This window comes from Salvia splendens, chromosome 19 (assembly GCF_004379255.2).
Source record: "Salvia splendens isolate huo1 chromosome 19, SspV2, whole genome shotgun sequence".
Taxonomy (NCBI): domain Eukaryota; kingdom Viridiplantae; phylum Streptophyta; class Magnoliopsida; order Lamiales; family Lamiaceae; genus Salvia; species Salvia splendens.
This window is the reverse complement of record NC_056050.1, coordinates 20815660-20835310: the sequence shown is the minus strand read 5'-3', so window position 1 is coordinate 20835310 and position 19651 is coordinate 20815660. Positions and strand designations below refer to the sequence as shown.

At 38.7% G+C, this 19651-nt stretch overlaps 2 protein-coding genes and 1 pseudogene across 5 annotated transcripts; 1 reads left to right on the top strand and 2 right to left on the bottom strand.

The window, feature by feature from the left end:
- Positions 1-765: 765 nt before the first annotated feature.
- Positions 766-4896, bottom strand: LOC121778292 (annotated as a pseudogene).
- Positions 4897-8195: 3299 nt separating this feature from the next.
- Positions 8196-11098, bottom strand: LOC121778285. Of its 3 annotated transcripts, none has more exons than XM_042175605.1 (4): positions 10789-11098; positions 9632-9790; positions 8732-9119; positions 8196-8469 (listed from the first exon to the last, which is right to left on the bottom strand). In XM_042175605.1, the coding sequence occupies exons 1-3, from the start codon at positions 11068-11070 to the stop codon at positions 8763-8765; spliced, it is 798 nt and encodes a 265-aa protein (XP_042031539.1). In that variant the 5' UTR covers positions 11071-11098; the 3' UTR covers positions 8196-8469; positions 8732-8762. The 3 variants fall into 3 exon arrangements, with proteins under 3 accessions (XP_042031539.1, XP_042031538.1, XP_042031537.1); XM_042175604.1 differs by lacking the exon at positions 8196-8469 and adding an exon at positions 8485-8606; XM_042175603.1 differs by lacking the exon at positions 8196-8469 and having other exon boundaries at positions 8608-9119.
- A 3370-nt stretch (positions 11099-14468) lies between these two features.
- Positions 14469-17904, top strand: LOC121779867 (serine hydroxymethyltransferase 3, chloroplastic-like). Of its 2 annotated transcripts, none has more exons than XM_042177321.1 (12): positions 14469-14606; positions 14962-15211; positions 15398-15593; positions 15693-15867; positions 15950-16067; positions 16152-16264; positions 16367-16489; positions 16637-16741; positions 16849-16935; positions 17028-17135; positions 17321-17393; positions 17490-17904. In XM_042177321.1, exons 2-12 carry the CDS (start codon positions 14995-14997, stop codon positions 17762-17764), a joined length of 1590 nt encoding a protein of 529 aa, XP_042033255.1. In that variant the 5' UTR covers positions 14469-14606; positions 14962-14994; the 3' UTR covers positions 17765-17904. The 2 variants fall into 2 exon arrangements, with proteins under 2 accessions (XP_042033255.1, XP_042033256.1); XM_042177322.1 differs by having other exon boundaries at positions 14528-14672.
- The last annotated feature ends 1747 nt before the right edge of the window (positions 17905-19651 follow it).

Sequence of the window (19651 nt, the reverse complement as noted above, 5' to 3'; positions counted from 1 at the left end):
AAGAACGGTTGGCTATTCGGGCAAGGACACGCGACTCTAGCGCCCACACCCAACTCCAAGAGAATCTAATTGAGCACATTTGGGAAAACTTTGGCGGAGAAGATTAAATTATGTCATTTTTTATTTTTTTAGAATTTTAATTATGTCTTTTTTTAAGTTTAAGTTGTAATGTTGTTTTAATTTTAATGAATTGTGTTTGTTTAAATTTAATTGGGTTGTAAAAAAAATAAAAAATGAAATTGAATGAATAGTAATTAAGGGACGGAATAAGGGACGGTTAAGGGACGGAGCGTTGCAGGTTCCGTCCCTTAGTTAAGGGATGGAGGAAAAAAGGACAGTGGGGCCCTCAAATAGTGGTCAAATAGTAGTTAAGAGACGGTTTAAGGGACGATATAGAGACAGCGTAGTGGATGGTCTAAAGTTGTAAACCACGTACTCATAATGACAAAAACTACAATTTCACCAAACATCAACTAAATGTGAAAAGAAAAACAGAAAGCGATCAATTAAAATATAAATACTGTAGAATGAATGTGGGGAATGTTGAACAAAGAGTTAACCAAATGTTGAATTTCATTGTTTTAAACTAGAGGCAAATTTATTTGATAATTTAGTTTCCTCTGAAAAATCGGCTTTATTTCTCAATAACTAAGTTGCCGGCTAACTTCTGCTACTACTACGTTTTAATTTTCTCTGATTTTCTATACAGTATTACACGACGTAATAATGCATATATTATGTTGAAGTTGTTTGCAACTCAAGAAATGCCCAAAATTTCAGATAGTTTAACCGATTTGATATATGAACAAGAATAGTAAGAGGGCCTTTATATTCCTGACCACCAATAACATTTTCAACATATATATAAATATAACATCAAGCTCATCTTCATATCTACAAGCTCAAATCCACCACCAATGCTTCCACATACCCCGGCTGCAAGGCGACAGCGAATCAAGCGCTGAAGCCCCTATGGAGAGAGCTCCAAGGGTTGGAAGGGAAGGTGGTGCAAGCTTGCGCTGAAGCCTCGGTCATCGCCTCAATCTCCACACCCTGGTTGCAAATGTTGGCAAAAGCTCGCATATGCTTCATCCCGTACTGGGATAGCGCCCCACAGCGCGCCTCAAATGTCCTAACCTGTAATTGCAGATAGGAACAAACATGTTCTTGAATGAAACGAGTTGGGAATGGAACGAAGAAGCGATGAATGTTTCTGGGGTGTGTTAAGTGTTGTTACCATGGTTTTGATGCAGCTCCAGTCTTCGACAAGAGGTTTCCCGGTAGGTTGGATGAAGTTCATGACTTCGTGGCTCTTCTCAATCCCGAAGAGGAATTTGCAGATCAGTTTGATGCTGTTGTCAACATGTGCGCGGTGTGCCACAGCCTCAGCGAGCTGGATCTGAGCTTCAACCTTGCGATCAGAACCTTCAGCAGCCTTGCGAAACTGCAAGTAGGAACCAAAATGTGAGCTGTGTTACATTTATTTTATCCTCGTTTGATCTTTTCGATATTCCGATTGATCTAATAAGTTGAAACACACAAGTGCAGAGGAAACAGAGAGATCAAACTCGATTTCGGCACACTTACCTTATGCCAGAAATGCAGGAGATCAGCGTCGCGCTGGTTGACAGCTTGTGAAGATGGCAACAGAGAATTGTCCACCGCAAAAGTGAAATTATCATTGGCAGGATCTGTGCCAATATACAGATAAAGAGAGTCCGTGTTTAGCTTCACGTCGCCATATTGCATGACGTGAGACCCATACTCACCATTGTCATTCGCTGTTCGCTTCTTGACCTAAACATCCAGTAAAAGGTCATATTTGTTCACAAATTGAATATCACTTGGAATGTGTATGATTCCTCATTTAAGCAAAAAACAAATTTAGTTTTGGCAGATCTTACCAGCTCGTACTGCTGCTTCAAAGTTTCAGTCCGGAGATTGTGCACGTCACTGTTGATAAACACCACAAAGTCGATATTGATAAGGAAAACAATACACCTGATAAGTATATAAGATAGGAAGCCCTAACTTAACCCAAAACCATGGTCAAAGGTAAAGGGTTAGACTCCCTCTTATATACTATTCCACACTTTCATGTGAAACCGATGTGGGATCGTATCAACACCAGAAACATAGTTTCAGAACTGGTTAGACAACATTACACCAGAAAACATAGCTTCAGAATTAGCTAGACAACGACCCCAATTATCATCCTTTTGAAACTATGCTAGTCTTTTGATGACATCAAGACAAAGTTCCCTTAAAAGAGAAATCATACACATCCCAGGAAATTTTCTTATTCGCATACACGTAGACCATATATTAATAATGATCTAATGAAGTCTGAAAGTTTGAAGTATACGTGGCATTACCTATCTTCCATCCAGGCAATACTATAGAGGTCGCCCAAGCAGGTGTCATATTCAGGGGGGGGACTCGGGCTGTCTCCTGGGCAGTAGGTTCCCCAACTATTCTCTACCGCATTGGCTGCAGTTGTTGCATATATGTTCAAGCCTTCGGGAAGAAGACCTTCAAATATGCTTCCTGATTCACATGCTTCCAAATAAAATACCTATGGCATAATATGGAGATATTTAGGTTTCCTTTATATTTTTGCTTCAGAGATGAACAATTCCACAAAAAATAATGCCTGTAACCAAATTACCAAGCTCTTATATGTCCCAGCAGCATGCTTCTGTTTCAAGACATCATTTAGGTCATTTGCATATATATATGGTCCTGCAGGCGTCCCTGAGTATACAAAACAGCATCAAGAATAATCAGTCTAACACACAAACTCTATAAACAATTAATACTTGGTCGATTGCAGAAAACTGATACAGGACATTCTCTCCATGTATTCTTCAGATTTCTTTCAAGCTATGCTTATCTTTTCGTTTGTTAGTTTGCCTTTTCAAAGTTTGAATATATTTGGGAGTCTTTAGTTTGTTAGAGTTCTATTTCAAGTTGGAGTATTTAGTAGAGTCTATAAACAGATTTATGGTTCTTAGTTTAAGGTGTCCAAATAAATAGTTGAAGTCCAGTGATTTGGTGTGAAGGCCTCAGAGGAGGAGTGGCCCTCTACGAAGGGAGGTGTCGTCCTCTATCAAGAACATATTTTCTTAGAAAACGGCATAGGATGGCTTTTCTTTGCAATAGATCAAAAGAATTTACTGACCAAGAATTCCAGGACCACCATGATCTGTGTAATATATGAAGATGTGATCGTTCGGACCGCTGTCCACAACCTTTCCACTACCTCCTTTCACTGCAGTTTTGTTGCCAAGAATCACGGCGTAAAAGTTTTCAGCATTCACCGTGTCTCCAACATAATCCTGCCCCAATTAACTATGTGAGGAACCATGGCTTTTTCTACAATTGACAAGCAACTAGGACACTTAAAATGGACACATACCTTTGGAACTCCCTGGTAAACGTCGTCACCATGCGGGTTGTTGATGATGACACCAGGCCGAGGGTTTTCACTGTTATTGGCAATATCATCATACATGAAAACAATAATGTTTTCATCCTTCAAACCACCCTTCTTTAAGATTTGATACGCGTGGCACACGTCAGCCTAGTATAAAACAGAAGGAACATGCATCAGCTTCACTGATCCGATAGACCGATACAGATGAAAATCGCGGTCGTTCACACATAAAACTAGGCATGAATAGCAAGCTGGACCAATATAAGCAAATAACATATAGGTTGCTTTCATGTGCCTTTTTGCAATATCAGTTTCTTTGTTCTATCATATCTGGATATTTTCCTTTATGATTGATTATCCTCATATTCATGCCAAGTGTACTAATCAAATCAGCATCAATATACTTAAATTTTTCCTGCAATTACTAATTTATCTCAACTTCAATCCATTTCAATTCAAGGTATATAAAGATGCATATCAAGAAAAAGGGAAAATGTGAAATTTCAACTTAAATTAGTAATTGGGGTTCCGGCACTCTCACGAGTCACGACAAAAAGAAATTATAGTTATGATTAATAATCTTTGTGGCCCCGCTATGAATATGCCTTGACAGCCTTGTGCATTACTGAAGCACGCAAAAGATAACTGTTACTTAAAATATAATTATATCTTTCATAACTTCATTCAATAATTCGTCTTAAACCAAAGTAAAGTTTGTCACTGATAAATTTGATTTTCGAAGTAGAAAAAAGCTCAATTTAGAAATAAAATCATGGAAAAAGTTTAATAAACTATATAGGGAACCAATAGTTTTAAGCAAACACAAGTCAAACCTAGCAATTTAGAAAACTTTCAAATCTACTGTAAAAAGTAAAAACTAAAAATACTACTACTACTACTATGAATGAGAATGATTCAGTAAACATTAGTTCAATAAAATTAAGATATAAATCAAAAACAGTTTAAAAACCGTGAAATTAAGCAGAGCAACAACCACTAGCTTAATAACTTCAAGTGATAAAAAAACTGAACCAGAGAGCTACGCTCTCTTCAAAAGTAGCTTCCAATAACAAAAAAGTAGAACTATTTCAGTCGCCTAACTAGTTGCAGGAGCAGATTTCCAGTAAGCATCGACAAATCAACATAGAAATTAATAAAAATAGTAACAGAATTTCGATGGCGTTCACCTGATGCCGGTAATTCCAGTAGCCGTTGGATCCAGCGAACAGGACGGCCCATCGAGTCCCCTCGGAGTCGTCGTCGGCGGCGCTGAAGAAGCGGCGAGTTTCGGCCGGCAGCTTGAGGAGATGGTGGCGGCCGTGAGCAGCAACGGCCAGGATCGAGAGTGCAAGGACGGAGAGTGCACCGGCGGCGTAGCGTATCATTATCCCCGGTGTTGAAGGGATATAATTAGTGTTGTGTGATTTGGAGAATCTAAACTGCGCGATTATATAAAGATCGAAATTAGAGTTGCGTGTGATTAAAATACGAATTTAATTTAATTATAAAATTTTGTTTATGCTTTGATGTGTGTTTAAATTTACAATTTAACAAATATAGGTATTGTGACATTACAATTTACAAGTTTGAATTTGTTTACTTGTATGATTTTGTAGTTTATTGTGACGATAAACTTGTAGGCTATAATTCATTAGTTAAATCTTACTCCGTATTATAGAATTTCGTTTTCATTTTAATGCATGCGTGTGTAAATATTTTGATGAACTAGTGAGAGTATGTGTGATTAAAATTGCAAATTCGAAATTATTAAATAGGATTAGAAGTAAAGTATACTCTACCCGTTTTGACAAGAAAGATGAAATATAAAGAGATATCTAAAATAAGATAAGAAATGTGGACATCGTGTCAAAGATGCATAGATAAAATTTTTCATTGTTTAGTAGAAAAGAAATTATTTAAATTTATGTAATTAGATAACAATGGTTTAACTTAATAAATTGATGGATTACATAAATGTTAAAATTATAATTTTAGTAAGACTGAGACGGACTTTGAGTTCAGTTTACATGTGATATTAAACAATTAGAAAAGGTCCATTTACAATTTTCTTAGTATTACTAGTGTCTCGTAATTCTTGTCTCATACATAACGTAGCTTTTTATCCAATTCTATCCAAAATAGAATAGTGTTCTATCCAAAATAGAATAGTGTTTGGGTATTAATTAGGGCCGTGGCAATTGAGACATTTGGCCTAGGCTTCATTTATATTCATATTTGTTTACTAATATTCTAGCAATTATATCTAATATTTTATGGCACTAAGAGAATATCAGAATATGCTAATCCAACTTTTTCTTTATTTAAATTTAGTTTATATAATGTGTAGATGATTTGAAACTATTTTCGTATAGTTTATGGAATCGTTTAATAAGAGAATATTAGAATATTGTAATCCCACTATTTCTTGATCGAAATTTATTTTTATATAATTTGCAGATGATTGAAACTATTTTCGTATAGTTTATGGAATTTTTTAATACTACTACCAATTTTATTATATATAAGGTCATGTTAAAATGCAAATAATATTTTAATGCATTAACCAAGAATTATAATCTTAAAAGGAATGGACAAGATAAAATTTTGAATTTTAATTAATAGTGCATAAAATATTAACAAAAGGGCATAATCGTCAAGACAATTATAAAAGGATTACAAACTAGAAATAGTATATTTTTATGGTAGTATCAAGTATGGTATGTATGAAAGATGTTATCTCAATCGCTAATGGTATTGCACCTCTCGGATTGGCAGCGCGTGATCTAGCTATGACACCATGCTAAATTTAATTAGTATAAAATTAAGAGAAAAGATAAATGTACATAAATTGTACATGTACACAATATTCTTAAATTTTTAAATTTAATAAAATTTATGTTATTTATTGTAGTATGTAGCAATAAGAAAGAAGTGATGGAGAAATTTTATGTCAAATTGTAACATGATTTCATTTGAATTAATTATACAATATTTAGTAAAAAAATAAGTTTTTTCTTAAATATACAAATATTTAAGATAAAATTTCAAATTTTTTTTGAAGTGTTTCAAAATGATTAGTATGAAATTTATTTTAAATCCATTAATGTTTATAAATCAATTTTCAATGTAAAATGTTAAAACTAAATATTCTCTACATTTCCAGCAATTTCTCTTTGATATTTATCAAGCGGTTGTAGATTAAAACTAAATTGACACTCCTACTACGCAACATATATGTATTTGATAGTTAAGTTTTTTGTTTCAACGAACATAATCAATTTTCATTTGTTACAAACTTTTTTCCCAATAATATAATTGTATTTTAAAAAATCAAACTACCGTATCAACAATACACAAACTCGATATATAATCATATAATTAATGTAAATTCAATAAACCCATATTGATACAATTATTATGGTATATTTTCTTTTTACCAAAATATATTTTATGGGTAAGTTATGATTAAATCTCACTCCTGCATAATTAATAGTAATTAATGTTAATATATCATCTAGTATAAAAGACAAACACATTAGACTAGGCATAAATCAGTAGTGGTGTTTTCCATTGCTTGTTGGAGTAGGTGTTAATTAATGGGGTCATGACAATTATACAACCATTCTATCTTTTTTGCTTTATATATGCAGTCAATATGTTAAAAAAAAATTGGGTTTATTTGGCAATAATTAGTTAGGCCACTCACACAAATAATTAAAAATATACCACTGTATAATAAACATGCAAAACCAATTTTAACACCACCAACCACATAGCAGTTTTAGCCTTATTTTCTAATAGTAGCATCCTATCATAATCTTTGAGCTTACACGCATAAAAACCTTTATAATACTTTACCAACCAAACTTTGTTAAATAAGTATAATATCTCATAGATTATTGCAATGGGGGCTATTTTATTTTGACATAAAATTCCACCATCACAATGCTATAAGACGCAATTTAAGATTTTCACACATCTTTTAGTTTATAAGTCACAAAAGGAATAACTAACTGACTAGGGAAAAAAAAGAATATTCATTTGCATTCATTAAGGAAAAGGTAAATAATAGAAATTCTACATCATAACTTTTTAGCTTAAATGAACTGGTTTTGATTGAGTTACGTAACAAATATGAATATTTAATTATATTTATGTTTATTTCCGGCATTTTTAGTTATTTAGATAATCCACTCCATGTTTCCATCCAACTGCAATGTAATGTTTCATTTCACTATTTTGGTAAATACGTAATTAAAAAGTTCATTTACTTTGTTTTTTCATTTTAAATCATATTTCATACTATATAATAGTGAAACTCTTTAAATAAGTACTCTTTCCATTCCTTCATAGTTGGTGCATTTTTTTTTGTACGGAATTTAAGAAATGAATGTTTAGTGTGTTAATTGAGTAGATAGTAAAGTAGATAAAGTAAAAGAGAGAAAAAATAAAAAATAAAATAAAAAAGTGAATAAAGTAGAGAGAATGAAATGAAAAGAAAAATTAAGTTAATATCATATATAAAAATAACTCAACTACAAAAAAAAATTCTAAAAGTAAAAAAAAAAACTCAACTATAAAAAAACGGAGGACGACCTATTATTGAGTTAGGGTTATTTTAATTTACGTCGTAGAGAGAGTTGGTCATTCATTTGTCTAAAGCAAATACTAAGATTAAGTTTTTTTTGTATATTAGAGGCTTATAGTATAAAACCCATTTTTAACAATCAGGCCCAATAACAAATAAGAACATTAAATATACACAGGCCCAATATTGAGCCCAAATCAATTAATCATAGCCTGCAAATAAAAGTATATATAAATGTATTTTGTTTTCCGCCTTTACCACAGAATTTTGGCACCGCCACGTCGCGCGGCAATAACTTCCGGGGAGTAATATTACTCCGTTCGTCCGTCCGCCAATAAATGTTTCATATTGTGATTTTTGAATGTTCACCATTAAATGTCTCCTTATATGTGTTGTGCTATTACATAACCTCGTCGTAAAAGAGGTGCATTCAGTTCATGCTTATCTGAATATTCACGTACACAAACGAGGTTATGTAATATCACAATCAGCGCACGAATGTGCAATAGAGAATCCGGAGCTAAAAGGCATTGTGCTAGATTCGAGCATCTTAAGAGATCGAGAATCTGAATCTAACAAACACTACAAAAAATTTACTTCATTTAGAGCTGCATCATCATAATTGACAACAAATTCCAGAAAGATAAATCACAGCATTTTGGTGCAGAAACTTACAGGACAAGTCGACAGCAAAAAAAGAGAGTTACCTTAGAATTCTTGATTAATTACATTTCTGCGTCACTGGATGGAGACAACTGCGTTTTCATCCCCTTGCGATGCATCAGCTGCAGGAGACTTCTTCACCAGAGACTTGGGAAGGTCCAGCTCATCCTGAATACAACGCTGCTGAGGATGGCATAACAGCTGACACATGTTACGGAAAAGGGCACGCGTCAGTCCTTGACCACTCTCGAAGATGTAGCCCTCGAACTCGCTGATTCGTTCGAGTGCGTCGACTAGTGTATCATACACCACTTGAGGACAGTTATCAGGTCCGGGTTTGTCGTGGAGGTACATCACATCCAAGGTGAAGAGCTTCAGAGTCGAAGGCAACTGGGATTGTGGCGGCGTGGATGACCTACAGTAGATCAAGATCTGAAACAAGAAAGCCAAAAGATTATGCATAAGCATTGGGGCAATAGGCACAGAAGCAAGAAAGATGAGAATATGGAGATGATTCACGGGTCTGTCTGCCCTTCACCAAAATAGGTTCTATTTAGGTTTAAGTGAATATTGAAGAAAAAGACCAGAGAACACAGATATCGACTTTGAAGATAACATGAAGGAAACAGAAATGAGACCAAATTTTATATTTTTATGGAAAAGATTTGATAATGCTTGAAACTTGTCAGAAATGACTGAAAATGGGGACCATTTAAAAAACTTCTTTTCCAAAGACAGCTAGTAGTATCCTGTGAATTATCATCCTACCATTTCAGCATAATAAGTGTTTATGGAAAACTGATCCCACAATTCCAGCAATCTAAATGCTCTTTCAGAAAATTTTCAGGCAGACAGAGAGTAAGAAAGAGGGGAGGGTGGAGATGGTTGGATTGCTCAGTGTCATAAAGACATGAGGATAATGTGAGTTCATGATGGTCACTTACCACACGGAATATCCGATTTTGTGCACGAGATTTTTTTGCTTCGTGTGTTGCTACTTTGAAAAGCTGAGTGAGGTCTGCATGGCTTGTGGATGAATCCACTGAGAGACCTCGTAGAGCGGAAAGTGCTGCATCAACTTCACTACTGAACTCTTTCCGAAGCTTCACAATGAAGCAAAAAGGACAAAATCAGGCAAATATGATCAAAGAGAGTAGCATAAATAACATAATTGTAACAAGTGACAAATCGTGTCAAAGAGCAAAGAGCAAAGACCATAGCATTCATACTGGATATTTCAGCTACCCAATATCAAGGATGCCTATTCAAATGATCACATCTTGATCGTATATACCAGATAACAAAGATTCAAAATCAAGTTAGTTCAATCTATATCATGACCCTGCCCTCCTGATTCCAACATTAAACCCAAACTGGCACTCTTATATCCAAATGCATCTTGCAGCAAATTTCATCTTCCATCAAAAGAAAAAAATACTGGCAGAGTAAATTATGCCCCAGAACATTTAACATTTTCAAAACTGATAACACATAGATTTCTAACATACATGTATCACAACCACTACCAAAGTTGTGCGATTCTCATCAATGTGACAACCATTCCACTCAAACAGAGAAAAATGCATATACACCACCACAAAATTTTGCACAGCCCTATACGCAGAGACTTAGAAGTTAGAATGCATCTGAAAATATCTTATAGGTGGGTTAAGTAAAAGCATTGTGAACATCCCCAGCATCTAAAGCTGTGCAGCAAACATTCACACCAAATGCGCAGCATTATTATCTTGTAAATTCGCGATACACATCATAGACTCAGTATACATACAGCCTTAGCACCAGATAGCAAACACACACAAAAAAATCCCAATCCTAAAACCTCTTAAAAAAGAATCATAACCGTTGCTCTTCTGCAATTCAGAATAATACGTAATTTTCCACCTTAACAAAGATAATCAGGCACTAATTCAAGTGATACGCAGGTTATGCTTCAATGTGAACTTTCACCAACTAAGCTAACAGGTGAAAGTTGCAGTGCAGCTTCCAATTTCCTACCAACAGAATCAATTCAACCCTAAAATCGACTACAGCGCAGTAATTAATCAATTAATTGTAACTGAGAAGGGCACAGAAATGGTACCCAATAGGTGGATTTGCCGAGGGCGGAGAATGCGAAACGGTGATCGGGATTGATGGTGAGCTTGGAGTGGACGAATAGCATAATTGCCTGCTTTATGGAATCCAATCGGGTGTAGGGGCGACCGTTGGGCCCGTTCACCTTCATCTCCGCCAACGTTTCGCGACCGACATCAATGCAAAATAGTATGTCCTCGTTTGAGAATCGGACTGCGGGGAGAGTGTATCCGCCACCGCCGTGAACAGCAGGCTGTGGATTTGAGCTCCTGACCTCTGCGACGTCCATTTCTCGCTGGGGTTTTCTGGTTTATTTCTGAGTTATTTTTATGATGAATTTAGGCCACCCGCAATGGGGCGCCCGATGACATCCATTGTCCTCGGGCGCGGACGATGCCCACATTGGGGTGGCAGCCATCGTCCGCGCCCTATGTCCGCGGCCGATGCATAGGACGGGTCATACGTCGCGGATGATGGCCTATCGTCCGCACCATCGTCCGCGCCATTGTGGGCTCGGCGAACGATGGCGCGGGCGATAGCTTATCGTTCGCGCCATCGGGCGCCCCATTGCGGGATCGGCGGACGATGACACGCGTTTTCGATTTTTTGTATAAATACACCTATCTCACCTTCATTTGTAACGTTTTATTTCACGATTTCACTCTCGAAACTCACATTTACTATGAAATGGATTGAAGTCACAAGAGTCCGATGTTTGGGGAGGCGCGTTGGCCGGGTACAGAACCGGGCGAATATCGACCGTTCGACGCCAACACCCAGTACGATCCCGAATTCAGCACGGAATCGTACGGTTTGGATGACATGGAGCCGTCTCCAAACCGACCCGTCGCGCCCTCCCGCCGCGCCGCCGCCGACGCCACCCCTTCCGCCCCCTCCAAAAAGAAGCGGACCCGGCACCTCGCGCAGAAGTTGCCACCTCCTGGAAATTGTGAATAGTACGCCCCCGGCCATACGAACTACCAGCCGGATGAAACCCTCATATTGGCGAGGTGTTGGGTGGACATATCGGAGGACCCGATATTCGCGAACAACTAGAGGCAGGTGGCGTACTGGGAGCGCATCGCCGAGCGCGTACAAGCGCCAAAGGGGGCAGTTCCGCAAGCACTGAGACCAGGTGAAGAAGCAAATCAACCTGTTCTCGTCGGAGTACAAGAAGTGCGCGAGGGAGCAGGGGAGCGACGTGCGCTCCAAAGCGCTGATGTTGTACGAGTCTCTGTACGGCGAGTTCAAGCACGAGGCCATCTGGACGCTCTTGAGGGACAACCGAAATTCCAAGGCGGGATTCTGCACATCGGGGCGACAAAGAGGACGAAAACCACCGAAGCTGGTGGTTACACGAGCAGCGAAAGCAAAACTCGTTCGGTGGACCTCAACCGGACGTATGAGGACATTGAGAGTTCCGGCACACCGATGTCCTCCCTGAGTCCCATAGGCGTCAAGGCTGCGAGGGCCAAGGGGAAGGCGGCGGCGACATCATCCTCGACCGCCGCCGCCCCATTGTCGATCCCGCTCCCGCTCCCGACCGCGAACCCTACGGCCGCCGCGTATGAGCAGTTGGCAACAGCCTCGATGGCGAAGACGTTGTTGCAGACGCATAAGGCCCTCAAGAAGTGTACGGACCATGCTGAAGCCGAATATCTCCGGGGGGTTGATCGATGAGCTGCGCCGGAAGTTGGGAATTGCGTAGATTAGTCAATTTGAATTGTGTAACTTTTGTTTAATCAATGCAATCTTCGCCGGTTTTTAGTTAATCGTTGTGTTTTTTAATTAGTTTGCATTAGATATTTGAAAACATTTAAATTAATTAACAAAATAATAGTAAAACATATAGGGCGCGCATTAGGGCACCCCATTGCAGGTGGGGGGTAGAATGATAAAATTGATGACGTGGCGCGCCATAGGCGCCCCATTGATTGCGAGGCTTATTTTATATTAGCATTGTTCGTATTTTCATTGTTTCATTGTTTACATTTACTCCTCAAATAATATCACTTATTTTTATTTTTGTACACACATAAAATTTACATTTCACTTTTATTATCATTTTTAATAATCAATCGTATATTTTATTAATTTATTCTATTAATTTTTAATTCACTTTTCATTGTGTTTTTTAAAATTTATGCCAAATCTAGACATGACAAATTGTATGGATTTAAAAGAATATAAAAAGTTTAATTTGCATTAATAATACAGAAGTTTTATTTAAGTTTAATTTTAATATACCACTGTACTACATAAACCAACATAACTTTTTGTCATACAAAGCCTTCACACTGCCACATCATCAGCACTACAATTCTCCTGCCACATCAGCTTGCCACATCAACTGGACATCAAATAGCTCTCACATAGCCTTCACACTACCTATCCACATCACTAATAACAATTATATAATTTAATTTACACTCGTATCAACATACGGAATGTAATTTACGAGACATATACATTTAAATTGAATAATACTATTAAAATTTCAAAAAGTACAATAATTTTAAAAAAATACATTTAAAAAAATTACATTTAAAAAAATTACATAAATTTACATAAAAACTAACGCCTTGCCATCCTCCGCGCCCACAACTCTTCAACTAAATCCTTTTGGAGTCGAATATGAGCCTACGCATGTCGGCATGTGCTTGGAGGAGGGCTTCTTCATCGTGAGGTACCCCACCTCGTACGTTGGCGGTGGCGACGCCGTGGCTTGGACCGGCCTCATTATCGTCGTTGGCCCAATCAGTCAGTTGTACACCTTCATCTTCGACAATCATGTTGTGCATGATAATACAGGCGTACATTATATCAGCAATGCAGTCGACATTCCACAAACGCGTTGGTCCCTTAACTGCAGCCCATCGAGCCTGAAGCACACCAAATGCGCGCTCCACGTCCTTTCGCGCCGACTCCTGCCGCGTCGCAAAGTATGCCTTCTTCGCATCTGATGCGCACCGGATCGTCTTCACAAAGACGGGCCACCTAGGGTATATCCCGTCCGCCTCATCCTAAAATGACGCCTGAAATGGTTGGCGTTAAAACGCGGCTCCTCTGCGAAGTAATCTGTGAACAGGCGCTGATGTGCAGCTTCATGATCACGATCAACCACTTGTCGACGGTGGACAACTGGTAGTGGGCGAGGTGCCGCCGGCTGCATATAACTCTGCATCCATCGATCAACCTCACGGCTCGTATAGGCATCTAGCTCTTCGTTCATCATACGCTCGTACTCATCCGCATCCCCACCACTACCACCGGCATTACTCATTTCTTAAATTGATCTTGTACAGAAAGTAAGGTAGAGAGAGAGTACTCGTTAAAACAAGTGGTGCGAATGAAAATGACGTTCAAAGCGCGTATATATAGTGTTTTCAAAAGAAAAAAAAAATAAAAAATAAAATCTGACGCCGGTTTGACGCAGATCTGGGACCCACAATGGCGCCGTGAGGATCGGCGTCGGAACCGGCGTCATCGAGCGAATCGGCATGGCCACGCCGATTTTGACGCCTATTTCGCCGACGCCGGTTCCAATGGTTCGGCGTCAGAACCGGCGTCGACGAAAAATCGGCGTCGCGATTTTGATGCCGGCATTGGAGATGCTCTAAATTATCCGGTCCTTAAAATATGGAGTATGAAATAAATACGCCGAATAACTTTTGAGCGGCGCGCGTTTTTAACTGCGCAGCTAGGTTTTATTTTCTCACTCACACTTGCATAATCAGACACTGAATTTTATTGGATTAAAGGCTAAATCATTTCTCTTTCGATACAACGACAAGGATATATATATATTGCTGCCTAGCTCAATAAGTACTACTTTTATTTTTTCAAATTTTCTTTAGCAGTTTTCGTTTATCTGAAGCAAGACGATTGAAGGTTTTGGCTTTGTTTACATTTTCATTTATTTTCAACCTTGTCTTCGAGAGTTCAACGTTGAGCTGTTCAATCGCTTTTTTTTAAAGAGTAGTATTTTATCTAGTTTGAAATGAATTTGCCTATTGTTGTTGTGATGGATTGGATTGAGACGTTAATTCAGAGAATTGAAGACAAACTATTGTGTTAATATGGAATAATTGTACACGTAAATGTTAATGTTAGGCAGCTGAGGTTATACTGAGGCGTTTGAAATAATTGTGTTCTTGATGGAATATTTCATTTGAATTAGGAATATTATCACTGCTGCCGGAGAGAGCCAGACATGCAGGTTTGTGGTGGATCTGCAATCATGAATTCCATTCAGCAGCCTGTTGGAACCAAGATATCAGCATTCCCTTCTAACTGGATGGGTGCCATTGGAAGCCCGAGTCATGTTAGAATGAGTTCGTTCAAGCCTTGTAGATCATCACAACTTGAAGGGAGCTTAGTCACTGGGAGGCTGCCCTCTTCTGCATCCGTTCGTGTACCTGAAATTGGAGGTATTGTTTATGTGTAGCAGCTTTTGTAGAACAAGATACTGTGGAAATTGCAATCTTCATTTTCCTTCCGTTCTCTTAGTATCTGCACGTGTTGTTGTGATGGATTGCATCTCAATTGTTATGCTTTGTAAAGTGATTGAACAAACAAATTGTTTCCTCTTGTGGTTTGGGAATTGAAATGATTAGGAGCTGGGAGCAGCATTGTGGACAGTGGCTTGGAAGAAGTTGATCCAGAGATTCGGAGCATTATTAACAAGGAGAAGAATCGTCAATTTAGAAGCTTGGAACTTATTGCTTCAGAGAATTTCACTTCTCGAGCTGTGATGGAAGCAGTTGGTTCTTGCCTCACTAACAAGTACTCTGAGGGGTTACCTGGAAAAAGGTATGATTAGAATTTAATTAGAAGGGGAGTTCAAATTACACTTTCGCATTGTTTAGCATTCTGCTTGTTTTAAACTTATGAGATCATATTTTGCTTCAGATATTATGGTGGCAATGAGTTCATTGATGAACTAGAGACTCTTTGTCAAGAGAGGGCTCTGGCAGCTTTTAATTTGGATGGAAATAAATGGGGTGTGAATGTCCAGCCGTTGTCTGGTTCACCTGCTAATTTTGAGGTCTACACAGCGGTTCTTAACCCACATGACCGTATAATGGTAAATGAGATTCAGGCACTTTGCTTTGCTTTTCATGCATTTAGAGCTAACAAATACTCTGATGGTTTTGAATTGACATCAGGGATTGGATTTACCGCATGGTGGACACTTGTCACATGGTTTCATGACTGCCAAGAGACGGGTTTCTGGAACCTCGATATATTTTGAATCGATGCCCTATCGATTGGATGAGACTACTGGTCTTCTTATTTTCTTTCGTTAGTATGGTCTAAGGCTGATCACTTTTCATATATTAACTACAGCTTTGAAATTTGTTTACATAGGCCTTGTTGACTATGATATGCTTGAGAAAACAGCTGCCCTCTTCCGTCCAAAGCTTATTATTGCAGGTGCTAGTGCTTATCCTCGAGATTTTGACTATCCTCGCATGAGAAAGGTACAAATTCCCATGTAAATGATTAAGATATTCTATTATATTACCTCTTCTTGTCTGCTCGATGGCATTAACATCTACTATTTTTCTCGATGCAACTTGAAGATTGCAGATGCTGCGGGTGCTTTCCTTATGATGGATATGGCTCATATCAGTGGGCTTGTTTCTGCGTCTGTTGTAGCTAATCCTTTTGAGTTCTGTGACATTGTAACAACAACAACACACAAGGTTAATGTCGATTCTTATCTCGTCTTGTTGTACAAGCTTGGCCCAGAAAATTGGACACATTCTCTTAATCACATCTATCAAGCTTATATGCTGCCACATTTACTTTGTGTGGGCTTTCATTTGATTGTTTATTTTCCATTTCTCTAGTCTCTCAGGGGTCCTCGAGGTGGCATGATCTTTTTCAAGAAGGAACCTGTTCTGGGAGTTGATCTAGAAACTGCAATTAACAATGCCGTTTTTCCAGGATTGCAGGTCTGTGAATAGTCTGCTTTGTTGGTCACAGTGTTACTGGATATCAATCTTTTCTTGATAGATGTATATCTTTCTTGGTCTAACGATCCACTTGTAAATTTGGGCAGGGAGGTCCACATAATCATACGATTGGGGGGCTTGCTGTTTGTCTGAAGCATGCAAAATCTCCAGAATTCAAGGCTTATCAAAGCAAGGTATGCACTCGGAGTTATATTAATAATAGTAAAAGTTAATAATCGTAGTCAGCAAAAGGCTTGCACATTTTGACACTAATATTCCCCCACAGGTGGTCTGGAACTGCAGAGCTCTAGCATCTCGATTAACAGAGTTGGGATACAAATTGGTTTCTGGAGGGAGTGATAACCATCTGGTTCTTGTTGACCTCCGTCCCTTGGTAACCATGAAACTTCCATCTTCTCCCTTTAGTATTATGCCCTTTGACACACAACATGAGTCGTCTCCTCCAATTAATCACCTTGATCACATGTTCTAGTAGTTGACCAAGTTTTTCTATATTTCCACTTTAGTTTAAGGCTTTAAGAAATAAGCTGTTATATTAATACATCGTTGTTCGAATAGGGCATTGATGGTGCTAGAGTGGAGAAAATTCTTGACATGGCATCTATTACCCTCAACAAAAACTCCGTACCCGGTAAGTGTACAGTTTCGACTTCATGTATCAAGCTACTGTATCTGTTCCTTTACTTTTTTTAAAGTCTGTTACATACTCCCTTGTCTCCCTATACAGGTGACAAAAGTGCACTAGTGCCGGGTGGCATACGTATAGGTTCACCTGCCATGACTACCCGGGGATTCAATGAAAATGAGTTTGTTTCAGTTGCAGACTTCATCCACGAAGGCGTGCAGATCACTCTGGAAGCAAAGAAGTCCGCTTCAGGCACCAAGCTCCAAGATTTCATGAAATTTGTTACTTCTCCGAGCTTCCCATTGGCCAACCGGGTGTCGGATCTGCAAAGAAGAGTTGAGGCACTGACAACTCAATTCCCCATTCCTGGCCTGTGAACATAAATGAGGCTAAATTAGGTCTTTTTCTTGATTTTCATTTGATCAGACCGTGGAAAACAACTCCACGGTTTTGTTGCTTTGAATGTTGTAATTCTCGAAGCTATTTTGTGTTCATCTTTATCAAAAATTTTGTGGTAGCCATGCTCTCTCTCTCTCTCTCTCTCACACACACACACACACACACACACACACAAAACAATTGCTTTTGATTAGAGAAACACAGTAACATGAATGCTTACAAATGGCTGCATTTGAAATAATCTGCTCTGTATCTGCATAAAATTACTCGAAATGATTGAGAATTCCTCTTAGAGGAGTGAGTTCACGTTGCGACTGACATGCCTAAAGCCAACGTGGCCAAGATCGATCGAGCCTTCCACTAGGCTCTTGTTGCTTGCTGAGCCTGGACAGTGCTACATCTGGCGGGTCGTGGTCCCGTCTCCGGCATTGTTTAGGCACCTTGGCATTTGGGAGGTGGATCTCGAGGAAGATGTTGGGGTCCACCTCGAGGCCCGCCATTGCCACTTCCGCCATGTACTCTGTCGTGTTGCGGATGCCCTCTCCCTTCATGTAGTTGCGCATAATCAGGAGGTTGCTCAGGAACAGCCCCAACTGAAGCTGATGGAATAACTGCCCTTTGCAGAACACAACTTCCTACTAGATTGCAACTAATTTGAAATGCGCTCTTGTTAATGGAAAACGTTTCTCTGCCTTTCTTCATTGCTTGTTTCCTCTCTGCTGTACTTGGCTTCCCTGCTTGCTTCCACCTTCAAATATAATTATGCCATCAATAGCAAATAAGATTGAAGCTGCTGATCAGACAATTTCCCAAAGGCCCGTGTACTAGTGACGAGACCACACATTGGCCGTGTGTCCTGCCTCTCTGGTTTGTTGCACACGGGCCGTGTCTTACTAGCTGAATTGGTGGCAGAGACTCAAGTCCTTGCACGGGCATGTGGTTGGCTGGGGAGCTAGACACGGTCTGTGTACGAGTGTCTGCTTCTTTGCTCGGCTCATTTCTCGCTTCCAACTTCATTGTTTCTCCACTGTCCTACAGAGGATAAACTAACTGACAATGAGCCAATAATCACATAAAAGTGCATCAAGGTGATTTGCATCATGTTTTTTCTTCCTAGTAATGCATGAGCAACTGGAAATGGTCATACATTGTATGGCATGACACAATGAATCATTTAACTCAAAAAATCAGAGTGAATGGTTGATATTTTAGAAACTGACTTAAAATACAAAAGAAAACTAGGTTAATACAGTAGCTTGTAATAATAGTCTTTGAATGATAACTAACACTATCTAAGATCATTATTAGTTGCTTCCCCTGAAAAATGTCTCTCTCCATCACTGCTTCATCTAAAATCTAGTGGCTATGCCTTTAGGTTTCAGTTTTGTGAGCGAGCGCAATAGAACTCATGGAGTAGAGAGAATTGGCTCTTGAATCAGTCATTTGCGTCCCTGTTCGAAGCACTGCCTTCTGCATTGCTATATCCAACTCCAATACCACCCCTCAGCTCAGACAAGGCTCAAAATAATTTTGTGATCAAACTCATCTTTGATACAATCTTCGTCCTCCTTGTCACCTCTGCATTCAAGAATCGCGTATGTAACCACTTAGATTAACTACTTATAAACGAGGGACTAATGGATTCTTTTACGATCCTATCGTTTTTTTAAAACTAGAATAGGTAATTATAACTCCTCAGAGAGTTTCTTGTTTTGCTTCTCGTGAAACTGATGTGAGGTATCGACCATTTTCATTTATTCAAGGATGAAGAGAACATTGATTCGATTCAGATAAGTTCACTGCAATTTTGTTGCTATGTTTCTTGTGCTTGTCTTTGTAGAATTGAGTATCCCTCGAAGCACCTC